At 34.6% G+C, this 13,357-nt stretch overlaps 1 protein-coding gene across 1 annotated transcript; it reads right to left on the bottom strand.

The window, feature by feature from the left end:
- Window positions 1–695: 695 nt before the first annotated feature.
- On the bottom strand, window positions 696–2,804 carry LOC106414939 (ethylene-responsive transcription factor ERF022). Its single transcript, XM_048761743.1, has one exon. The coding sequence runs from the start codon at window positions 1,869–1,871 to the stop codon at window positions 1,320–1,322; it is 552 nt and encodes a 183-aa protein (XP_048617700.1). The 5' UTR covers window positions 1,872–2,804; the 3' UTR covers window positions 696–1,319.
- Window positions 2,805–13,357: the final 10,553 nt, after the last annotated feature.

Here is a 13,357-nt window from a genome sequence, read left to right as displayed (position 1 = left end):
TATGATTGGTTTCCCCGCTACCACCCGCAAACGCAGCTTTTGCTGTTGGTAACGGTTGTTGGCGTTTTGCAACAATCACTCAAACCGCTCTAAACCTCATAAATTCAAAAGCTGGTTCCAACTAGCGTTTTCGGTTGCGGGCGGTTGCGGAAATATAATTTTTTTTTCTTTTTTAAACAATATAAATACAAAAATAAAAAAAAAATATTCAATAAAAATTTAAATTGGAATCATAAAATACTAAAATATATCTATTATATTTTAATTAATATTATAAAATTTAAAAATAAAAATATTTTCTATAATTTTAAAAAATTTAAAACTATAAATTTCTAAATATTTTTATAATTATATAAAATGTAAATATTGTTAATTTATTGTTTAACCGTTGTTGCATTTGGTAGTTAACCAGTCATAAGTATCCCGCAAATGCACCAATTTCTAAACGCAAAACCATCCGCATCCGCAAACTCCTGCGACCGCAACTGCAACTGCAACCACTGCGTTTGAACCAGTCATACCCTAAATATTACGTTGGTTCAGTGGTTACTTTGTCCAAAATCTTAGTTTAATTTCCCTTTTTTGAGCCCATCCTTAACTTAATATCCATTTTTTCATTTGTAATTAATTTTTGGCCGCATTTTGTTTTTATCGAAGGCCTCATTTTCTTTGAAGTTTTAAGCCTCTGGATATTTGGAACTGCACATGTAACACATCATACGAGAAACCAGAATATTTAAGTAGTTCATGGTTAGTACGAACAGCTCCGATGGTAGTATTAGCAAGAGTTCTTAGTACTTAAAGAAAAAGAAAAAGAAATGAAAATAAGAGAGAATGAGCAAAAGTTTTTAGTTATGTTTTCTTAAGAAACTATGGGATACTAAAAAGACACATGTCTTTCAAATAGATAATTAACTAATTTAAAAAAAACATAAATAAATAATTATATAACTAATATTTCTTTTTGTTTTAGAAACCTTCACCTCGGTGCTCTTAGTGGAAGATGAATCTGTGAAGAACTCATTTATTTTAAGAATCAAAAAAATTGTTAAATTTATTGAAAGTTCTAAAGAGTTTTTCATACAATATTTTGAAAGTTATGTTCTATGAGGTAAAATGTTAAGAATTCAAGTTCTAATAACACTAGATTTTGATAAAATTTATAAAATCATTAAAATCCAAACTTTTTGAATCATGAAACCAATAATATTTAATTTAATTATATAAGAATGCTAGAATTCATTAACCAATAACTATAAAATTTTAGAATTCTAACCATCATTATAAATTTAGATCCAACATACACCCCCTAAGTTTAGTTAAAAATCCCATATAGATTGAAGCGGCTGTATTTCAGAAAACTCGTCTCCATCGCACTGTCCACAACACCGTCCGTACAACTCCTCATAATCATTCACTTCCAGATCTTGCATCCACCCCATTCTTGGCGAGTCCATTGGAAAGTCAATGATAGCCTGAATCTGATCTGGAGACAATCCTACCCGCGAAGGTCCTTGGCCAGACCCGATAGCGTGTTCCGTAAACGGCACACCCGGTTTAAACATTAGTGCTGCCTCTCGAGCAGCCACTTGAACGTGCTCGGAGCTAAAGCTTTCCGGCCGAGGAAAACTGCCAGCGTGCTCCGGAAAGTTGAGATGTGTCCCACGTCCTCGGAGGTAAATAGCTGCGGAATCGTAAGCGGCTGCAGCCATCTCGGCCGTCTCGTAGCTCCCGAGCCAAATCCTGGTTTTCTTACCCGGCTCCCGGATCTCCGATACCCATTTGCCCCATTTCCTCCGGCGAACTCCTCTGTAAGATACTTGGTCAACGGAATAGCGCTGTTCTCGTTGACTAACATGATTGTTTTCCATGTAGTTAATACGAAGTTGTTTAGTACTATAGTGTGTGTGTATTGAAATGTGCTAATTAGTAAGTTCTGAGTGGAATTGTATATATAGAGAGATAAAGAAAATACATTAAATGATGGGATGAAATTTGTGGAAGGCTTTGTTTCGTTTCAGGTGAAGGGAGCTTCCCACGTAGTTACGTGTGGAGTGGGGTTATGCTGTTATGCATGCATGGGTCTCTGCTTCTACATAATTTATGAATTTGTATAATTAAACAGGCTGTTTATTACCACGTATAAATAGTGCATCTAAGAAGACCCTGCTTTAATTTTTATTCTAATAATGTTTTTTCAATATTTATGATTTTTTTTTTCTTTTAAGAAAAGTAGGGGATAGTGGGAGCTACATTTGTAATGATTATTAGAATTTCAATTCTATTGTTATTTGTTTATAAATAGTAACACTCTTAATAAAATTGTATTAATATATGAATTTTGACATTACATTTCTGAACATATTTTTTTTTTTTTTCAAAAAAAAGGAAATAGAGCTCATACAATAAAAAATTTCACCAAGATAACACGAGAGCTATAAGATTCATCCAATCAAGCCAATCGTCGGATAAAGAACAAATGGAACAATAATACGACTATGAAGTACATGAAGGTCTTGAGCATTTAGGCGTCAAGGACTTCAAGAAAAATTATTCATCAAAGACTTGAAGTTCAACGGAAATACCAGCTTTGATCATTCCAGGTTCAAAACTGACTAATTCACACACCAACTAGGTATCTTAATTCTTAGTAGATTACTGTCTGAGGAATCTGCAACAGTTTTTATCCTCATCTTTTCTTTATTTCACCATTCATTCAAACCTATATATATTTCAGTGCTGCCTCTCGAGCAGCCACATACAGTTATTTGAATTTCTGGCTTCGACTGGCGATTTTGCCGCCGACTACAGCACTGAAATTGATTCGGAATGGTACTAAACTTAAGCACATCAAACCGATGATAAACGTTGTTACTAGTTACTACGTATTGAGCTAACGGTAGTAACATCATGGCTTTATAAGTATACAAATCTCACTTCTAAAGATATGATTGTTTAAAGTTCCAGTTTTCTGTGCGTGGCTTTCAACTTTCAAGCATTCAATTTTAAGTCTCTCGAATCTAGATGATCCATAAAACTAGCATATATAACACGTTTTTGTAACCTAAGTCCATATATCCATATATCTTCAGAGTAGAGATGTAGAAAAAAGTAAGTAAGAGACCTGGCCGCAAATGTGATGATGACTAACTTTTAAGAAAATTAAATATGTAACCACCCATAGACTATCAAATTGACCAAAAAGAGTGTATATAGTTCATAACGAAAGTGCGGAGAAAGAGAAATCAACATTAACCAAAATATGATTAAATAAAATCTTGGTACTCAAGCAAAATTAAAATAATAATAACAAAGCTAAAGCCAGACCAGCAGATCATGCTCTGTCATCCAAGCGATTCATTAAACCTCTTGCGTCTAATTTCAACCCAAAAACAAAGAAAAGAAATTATTGCGTGACGTGGCAGCATATATTGGACACCACCACCGCCACTAACTACCACACAATATCGGAATACGTCCGGACCTGGACCATCCGGTGGTCAAAAAGGTCTGCGGTCTCAATCTCAACTCCCATCTTCTCGACGGACCCCACACAGGAATATACGAGCCCTAATGCTAGTTTTTCTACTTTTGTTGAAGAACTACTTTTTTAGAAAAATTTTTCAAGAACTTCTATGTCTACTCTTAACATATTTTAAACTAAGAGTAATTAAGCATGCAGTTAATCTGTATAAAAGTAACGGTGTGATATATGTAGCATCAGGCACAAATAATATGATAGTAAAATAATATTTCATACGAGGATTTTCATGTATACCACTAATACCCCTGTTTGGAACTACGCTAGGCGCTAGTCGGACGGTGACACCGGGCCTAGCGAGTTACCGAAAAATCAGAGATTAATCGGGGTATACGCGGGGAGTAGTTATTATTATTATTATATTTATTATAATATTTAAATTAAATGTATAATATAAATATATTAGAATGTAATAGTTTTTTTGTATATTATAATTGAAGTTTATATTTATTGGTTTAACAAAAGTTATTGTTAATGTCATATTTTTATTATTTATTAAAAGTATGATTATATACACGACAAAATATGTATAATCATCAAAACATGTCGTGGTCTATTGGCGTTTGATGTTGTCAGCGCTGTAAAGAGGTGCAGGGTTCGATTATCCGACAGGTTGTATTTAGTTTTAGACAAAATTTTTAAAAACGCCTACAAAACAAAGTCCCACATCGGTTAAATATAAGGAGAGGAGATGTGAAGATCCCTATAAGTAGTCACTTAGGTTTGCTTTCATCATCTTTCAATTGGGTTTCCATAAAGCCCACTGTAAGTCCATTAGTTCAAAATTTATTACGCGGTGATTACGCGGTTTACGAGGATATTACGCGGCCCAGCGCTTAGCGTGACCGATTTGGTCATAATCGCCACGATCGGGTTTCGAATAACGGCTAGGCGGCCGCGTTTTTGAACAGAGACTAATACTAATTAACACTATTTCTGGCTATCACTAATACTAATTAACACTATTTCTGGCTATTGGGTGGTGCGTGCGTGAAAGGGAAGCGGTGGTAGACACGGAAATTTCTATTGTAGCATTTGTCTGTCTTCCTCTATTTCAAATGCTGACGATGTTAAAGATACACAATATTCTAATATTCAATGTGTCAATACCTTTTTTCTATACTTCAGAAAGTTTTTGTATTTAGCTAAACCTAACTCTCTTCTCTTGTACATTACAAATTAAGAATGCACAATATTTTAAGGAAATTTGCCAAAAAAGACTTAGTTATTGCCCCTTTCGAATCATTTTATGGGTTATTATCCACTTAGAATTAATATTAATGTTAATCTCATTTTAACTTTCTAATTATACAATATTTCTATCTAAATAAACAAATTAGAAACAAATTTTATTATTAATTTTTATTACTAAAAAAACTCTTAAATTCTTTTCTCTTCGTGCTTCTCCACCAGACCCACTCATCAAACTTTCGAATCGGTAGTCTCACCAATACGAAACCCACGAGGTGACGATCATTCGTCTCTGCATCAGCCACCGTTTCTGCCCTTCAACGCGAAACAGATCTAAAGAAACGTGTCGTAATCATCAGTATGGATCTCGTCTCTTTTATACCAAGTTGATGCTTACTGCGAGTGTAACACCCGCCCCTTCCCCATTTCCAACCGGGGTTCCTGGGCGCGGGGTTAAGGACACACATGTCTACTTTCCCGACATCTCCGTGTGTCCTGTTACTGGTCTCATGAGTTTCAAATGCGTTTTCTTTCTTACCATCGATACTCCCACTTAAGGTTCTGCAAAAAAAGAGGGAAAAGAGGGGTGAGTAAAGATTACTCAGTGAGGCGATTCTAGACCAGTCTCCCCCATGAGCCTTTATACTGCTGCTCAATGCGAAACGAGAACCGGCTAGTCACTACACTCAGTTGGATACAACTTAATTAACTTGTCACATTCGTTTCATTTCATCAAGTCAAACAATGTAATGAACTCAGTCATCACTCAATTCACATAATTCGGTTTAAGACTCCAATCATCCTAGAACTCTAGGACCTACACAGCTCAAAGTGGTTCCCTCCACCCCTTATTCTTGCTGCTTCCTGTGATGTCGCCTGCCCTGGTAGGCCCATCACCCAGTTCCTCGGGTGCGGGCCGCCTTTGCAGTGTATTACGACCCCTTCACGCCAAGACTCGGCGTGACTCAATCATACCGGCGTCTCTATTCTTAATCTGCCATTTTTATCGGAAGCTATGGCCCCGTATCTCCGCCGTTTTTGAACGCTACGGCCGCCGCGTTATCTTTCTTTCCACTCTCCCGGGTAATTTACTAATCAATCAATCATCTTTCCTTTTTCTCTATTCTTTTCCTTTCATTTTCTTAGACTCAGTCTTTCCTTCTTTTAAGACGCCACCCGTTTTCGGTGTCTCACTCAATTCATTAAAAAACCATTCACGGATGTCCTACCATTCATCTAATCAGACCGGTTAACGTTTACTATTATCCTAGGTTTAATTCTTTCTAAGCATCCTAACTCTCAACCACAATCAAGATTAGATCATCGACCAATCAATCATTCATCATCCAATCATCACGAGACAATCCATTTTAAGTCCTTAATCAGTATGAGCGTTCTTATGCAGTATGATCTATCAACCTAGCATCAATCAGGATCTAAACAATCCTAGCTCCTCATTCAACAATATAAAAGAGCACGAACAAGATCTGTGTAGAACACCTCACCTTTGCCTAGATCTGGATCTGAAATAGGAGACAAGAGAGATAAGAGGAACGAGATCTGAATCAGCAACACCCCACGGCCCACCACCACTCGCGGCTGCTCACGGCGAGGAGAGAGAGAGCCGGCCGGGAGAGAGAAGAGGGAGGGAGACGGCGCGAGAGGAGAGAGAGAAGAAAGTCTTGACGGTTAGGGTTTTCTTGTCTCCGGGAATCTCTGCAGAGCTTCGCTCTGGAATTTCTGATGAGAGACAAGGGAGGTGGAGGCTTGTATTTATAGAGAAAGGCAAGGGAACCCTAGGGTTTTAATCCTAATGGGCTGCATAACAGGCCTTCCCTTTTAAACAACAAAAACTTTTTGGGCTTGAGTTTTGGGGTGTTACAGCGAGAAACTGCTTTACGGTGAGAGTGGAATCGATTCGATGCGTCTAAGTTTCCCATTTGATTCGGTGGCCAGATCCATGGGTTTAGCTCCGAAGGTTACATCGATGGGAAAAATGAACGTAAGTGCTAGTTTTGGTGGTGATAAGCTTAAAACGGTTATGTATCAGATTGATGAAGTTCAAAACTTTATGATTTATTTGAAGATTATTCAGTTTAAAGGTTTAATCATTAAACACCTTTAATCTTTAAACATGAAGTTAATTTTTCTCTGATGGATTTAACACATTACTTGTCTTGGGTGTTGTTGTAGATTGATAAGCTTAAAGCTGGAGTACTAGTTGGACTGGTATGGGTCACAGGAGGACAATTACCTTTTTATTCTTTATCCTATTATAAGATGATGTTCTGGTATGTTTCAGAAACTATTACTCTCGCATTGAAACTATAAATTGCACAGGGTTGGTTCTGTGGGTTTGATTCAATGATGTCTTTAGCTGAGTACTCTTATTCTTGTTAAAACTTGTAGTTGATTAGATCCAGAAGTGTCCTTCATTTGAACTGTACTACTTTTACAAAGTTGGTTTAATTCACTATGTGCTTATACATGTAGCATGTTGTTTCATCAAGTCTATCAATTTTGTTAATTTATTCTATTCTCTATTATGTGATGGAAAGCTTGGAACTTGTGATGAAACGTGGTTCTCCAGTTGTAGCATAACTTCCCTAGGCTCTTGATTTTTGTCCTTTTGATTGGATTTTATTTGTGTATCTTCTGCAAGCATATCAAAAGAAAATGTAACATTTAAATTGATGTAATTTAGGCTGATCCATCAATCTAAAAACTTCTCTTCAGTTATGAATCTTCTTTGTTTTGTACATCTATGCCTCTCTTTCTCTCGTCCAACATTTCTTTGTCTTGTTCTTGCATATCTCCACACTATTATATGTTCACTTGACTCTAAAAATGCTCCACATCGACTTGACACCTAAAAATGACTTGCAAACCTTGAACAGAAATTTCTGAAAACTCTAAACGACCGTATTGTAGAGAAAACTATGAGAGGCTGTCTTTTATATGCTTTATACTTTTTTTTTAATTTGTGTATAACCAATATGCTCTTTATATAGTCTTTGATCGTTATAAATGAAATTTTCATAATTGTGAAAGATTGCAGCGAACTTGCTTGTTAGCCTTAATCAACATCGGTAACGTCTACAAGCTGGTCGCCAACAAGTCTATCATACAAGTATTGCTTTGGCTTTGCTAAAAAAATACAAAGAAAGAAACCAAAAATGGTCTTTCCCAGAGTCAAACTTAGGATATGGAAGTTAAAACTACTCTTTCTTCCCATTATACGATGACAGTTTTATTATTTTTTCAAATCATTGCTAATATCTATACTATTAAAACAGGATCCTATTGTTATAATTACCTTAGGGGCATGTTTCCTTCACTAACATTGCATGTTTCATTAAGGGCAATTAAGTAATATTAATAACAAATCTATATTGGGTCATTATTTTTGGATCCAGCCCAAATCAAATCTCTCTTGGGCCATTTGGGCCTATTAAAAAATCAGATTCAATTCTCACCTTTTTTTTTTCTTTGGACCATTGAGTCCAAGTTCAAATAATTTTTTTTCAACTATTCTTAATTATTATTATTTTCTTTTCTTAATATAATTTAAGCATTCATAAAAATAATTGAATTTTTTTATTGAAAAGTATAAATCTTTATTAAAAGTATATAATTTTTTAATTAAAATATTAACCCCATAATAAAATTAATTTATCAGAAGTTATACCAACTTAATTCATTAAAAAAATAAAGTTTAATTTTTTTAACATAAATAGTCATTTAAAATGAAATACGATAAATAAAGATAAATTTTTTAAGTCTTTTATAAAATAAAATACAAATATATGAAAATGTGACATTTACTAAATATTTGTCAATTGAAAAAAAAAACAAAAATAAACCCGCGCTTTGAAAGCGCGGGTCAAAATCTAGTCTATACTATTAAAGTAGGATCCTATTGTCCTTTTTACCTTAGTTTGCCATTTCTTTACTAACATTGCATGTTTCATTAAGGGCAATCAAGTAATATTAATAACACATCTATATTGGGCCCTTTTTTGGATCCAGCCCACTATCCACATCAGATATCTCTTGGACAATTTGGGCTGATTAAGAAATCAGATCCAATTCTCACATTTTTTTCCTTTGGGCCATTGAGTCCAAGTTCAAATAATTTTTTTTCAACCGTTCTTAATTATTATTATTTTTTTCTTAATATAATTTAAGCATTCATAAAAAAAAATTGATTTTTTCATTGAAAAGTATAAATCTTTATTAAAAATATATAATTATTTTTATTAAAAATATTAACCGCATAATAAAATTAATTTATCAGAGTTATACCAATTTAATTCATTAAAGAAATACAGTTTAATTTTTTAAACATAAATAGTCATTTAAAATGAAACACGATAAAGAAAGATAAAAAGTTTAAGTCTTTTATAAAATAAAACACAAATATATGAAATATGACATTTACTAAATATTTGTCAATTGAAAAAAAGGAAAATAAATCCGCGCTTTGAAAGCGCGGGTCAAAATCTAGTATCTCATTAAGGACGAAGAAGGAGTTGGTCAATCTTTTTCATAATTAAAAAAAGAAAGCAATAAATGTTTAGAAGATTTCCGGAATATTTTCTAACCGTTTTAGCTAGATTTTCGGATATTAGTTACAAATCTAATAGAACACACGTTCTACCATAGTTAGAAAATAACGAAAGCCTAGATATTGTATACCACATAAGTAGATGAAAGACCCTTTGGAAGAATGTATGCTCTAAAAATGTAGTTATATGTTTGTTATTTAGACCTTCTGATCTTCTCGACTTACAAAACATAGAAGGAATGGAAGATTATTTATTCTGCCTTAGTATATGAAAATGTATTTGGTATATTTCGTATTCTATGTCCATTAGATGATTGTATTTTCAGCGGATAGCAAATTCTAAATCACCGTAGATGGTAGATCACGTTTACTAACACCTTTAGATCATTTATAAACTTATTATTCCAAACATCTTTTGAATCCAAAAATAACTTTTATATGCACATGCTTGTCTACATCAAGTTTTATATTTTTCCTTATTTTTTTGCATTGTAAAAAATTGATATGATTTTTATATACAAGAAGGATTATGGAGGTCCAAAAGTGATAAAATTTGATTTTGCTCTAAAGGAAAAATAGTATAGTTTAGTTGTCATTTTTAGCAATTTTCCCATATTTTAATATTCGATGTGTCAATATCCTTTTCTACACTTATGGAAGCTTTTGTATTTAGTTAAACCTAGTTCTCCTCTCTTGTATATTATAAATACTTATAATGTAAATAGTGAATAATGAGAAATATCTTCGTTTTACCTGGTATCAGAGCCTCCACTGATATTTTAAACTTGTTTTCTTTTTCGGCTCCATTTCTTTCTTCTCTCATATCTCTTATTTTATCCATAAATCTGTCTCTGAACCGTAGACATCATGTCTGCAACATCAGCTGAGTTGGTTGCACCACTCTGCCAGGTTTCTTTAATGTCAATAGGAGAAACATCACAAAAATCTCGTCCAGCAATTACATGATGTGGAGTTTACAAGTATGAATCTTACTGGACGACTATGATTTCTCCAGCTTCACTGATTCAATATCTCACCACCAACCCCCATGGTGGTCATCAATGGAACATCATCATCTGTAAATCCGGCATTCACCAAGTGGAAGTGACAATATCAATTGATTTGCATCGCCCTTATTCGTGAAACAACTGAAACAGTTCAGCCTCTAGCCTCCACCTCCAAGACTTCAGCCGACATCATGAATATCCTCACAACTACCTACAACAAGCTGAGCAGCGGTCATATGCCACAACTCATACTTCATCTCAGGCAATGGAGTAAAGGGTCCAAAACGATTGATGAGTATGTGCAAGGGTTCATCACAAGGTTTGATCAGATCGCCTTATTAGGCAAACCTATTGATCGTGAAGATCAACTTGAATATATTTTTGAAGGACTTCCAGGGGATTACAAGACGATTGTAGATCAAATTCAAGAAAAAATATGATGCCTTCTTTTACAGAAGTACATGAGAAGTTGTTGAACAGAGAAGCAAAACCCTCACTCTTAGCTCCACAAGTCCGGTGCTTCCAATCACGGCAAATGCAGCTTCTCATCAACCTCAAGGCCGTCAATAATAGAATCAGCGTCAATCCTAAACCTGGAACAAAAATCAACAGAATTCAAGGTTCCCAAACAACAAAGACAACAAACAATCAAGAGGATATCAAGGTGGCTATCAAGGTGGATATCAGGCCGCTTCCGATTGGGTGGGGTTCAGGGAGATAGTGCAAAGAGGTGTCCTTAGCTTGGAAGCTCCAACAGAACATATGTTGCTACTCCTTCCTACCTTCGTGGCAACCGCGTGTGAACATGGTTGTTGCCTCACCACAAACACAAGCAGCTTGGCTCATGGACAGTGGTGCCACTTACCACATGACAAGTGATCTCAGCAATCTTGTGCTTCATCAGCCATACCACGGCGACGACTCTCTCTTTAGAGGGGATGACTCTGGTTTGTCTATTACATATACTGGCTCACTGTCTTTTTCCTCATCCAATCGAAACCTTTCTCTGCATAATGTTCTGTGTGTTCCACATATACATAAGAACCTCATATCTGTTTATCGTTTTTGTAACACTAATAAAGTGTATGTTGAATTTTTTTCCTGCACATTTTCAGGTGAAAGATCTTTACTCGGGAATCTTATTACTGATCTTTTGCATCATACCAGAATGACATGCAAAACTAGTAAGTACACCGATAGCTTCTACACCTAAACTTACTCTCACAACAGTTCAGCCATTGTCTGAGGCAAAACCATATCGCCAGCTTGTGGGAAGTCTACAATACCTTGCATTCACCAGATCTGATGTTTCCTACAGAGTAAACCGTCTATCTCAGTATAAGCATCAGCCCACAAAGAAACCAATAAGTACACGAAAATACATTATTGATCTTTTGCATCATACCAGAATGACACACACAAAACCAGTAAGTACACCAATGGCTTCTACACCTAAACTGACTCTCACAACAGTCCAACCATTGATATCGCCAGCTTGTGGGATGTCTACAATACCTTGCATTCACCAAATCTAATGTTACATACACAGTAAACCATCTATCTCATTATATACATCAGCCCATAGAGGCTCATTGGCAGGCTGGAAAACATGTCTTACGTTATCTTTCTGGCACCACTGATCACAACATTTTCTTCTTTGCTACAAATCCTCTTACACTACATGCCTACTCAGGCGTATATTGGACAGGAAATTCCGATGAATGTGCATATATCATTTACTTAGAATAACACCATTCTCATGGTCTGCTAAAAAGCAAACTGGTGTAGCGCGTTCTTTTACCAAAGCTGAATATAGGTCAATCGACAATGCCTCACCAGAGTTACGCTGGATATGCAACATTCTCACTGAACTTGGAATCACACTACAAGCACCTTTAGTCGTGTATGTGACAAACTTGAAGTAACATTTCTATGTCCCAATCATGTGTTTCACACATTCATGAAACATGTAGCTTTAGACTACCATTTCATCAGAGGCCAAATCCAAAATGGTGTGCTACGTGTAGCTCACATAATTACTAATTAAGGACCATCTTGGTGATGCTCTCAGAAAGCCATTGAACCAAGCACCATTTCATGATTTGCGTAACATGATTGGAGTTTTCCCAACACAATATTTTGAGGGAACATGTTAAGGATACACAATATTTTAATATTCATTGTGTCAATATCACTCTTCTACAATTATGGAAGCTTCTGTTTTTAGCTAAATCTAAAGAGATATACATTATAAATACTCTTGTAAAGTCCATACTGAATCATAAGAAATATTTTCTTCTTACAAAATGATTGTAGTCAATATATAATTAAATCATCGGCGCATTCTCATTGTCAAATATATCAGTATCTTAAGCCTTTAGTAGGAAAAAAAAGATATTCTATCTTCATGCTCTTATTCTCTAATCCTTATTTGCTATACTTTAACGTGGATGTTAAAAATAAACATGAAAGAATTTCATGTTATACAAAATTGATGCCAAGAGAAAAGATGTCATGTCGACATATTAAAAACTAAAATTATATAAAATCAAATTACGCCCATGAATATACATGGAAGTTGCAAAAAAAAAAAAGACTCAAAACTTAATTTAAATGTAAAAGTATTCAAATGCAAAACTCACCCAAAAAAAGTAGTGGAATTACAACCAACCCCCCTTTATGACCAAAAAAAAATAGTATTCATTTTTACGAATATAACCCCGAGAAGATTACAAATATAACCCCGAGAAATCTTCTATGGTTTTGTAAGTATTTCGTGGGAAAACTTCCAAGAAGTCTTATTATGTTGGAAGTATTCTTATGTAGTAGATCTTAAATATAATTTATAAACTTTATCAAAAAATTTATGGAGAAAAATTAAAATTATGTAATTATAAATATTTGTAAATGATATAATTAATATCTAGTAAAATTGAATTGTTTTCAACTTAGAGGAGTGAATATAGATTGAGTCATTAAATTATTTGGTTTAGGTTTTGTAACATATGTTGTAAGATTGTTTGTTTTTTAAGGTTAGATTTTAAAGCAAAT

The sequence above is a fragment of the Brassica napus genome, chromosome C6, assembly GCF_020379485.1.
Source record: "Brassica napus cultivar Da-Ae chromosome C6, Da-Ae, whole genome shotgun sequence".
NCBI classification, from domain to species: domain Eukaryota; kingdom Viridiplantae; phylum Streptophyta; class Magnoliopsida; order Brassicales; family Brassicaceae; genus Brassica; species Brassica napus.
This window is presented reverse-complemented; position numbering and strand designations above follow the sequence as displayed.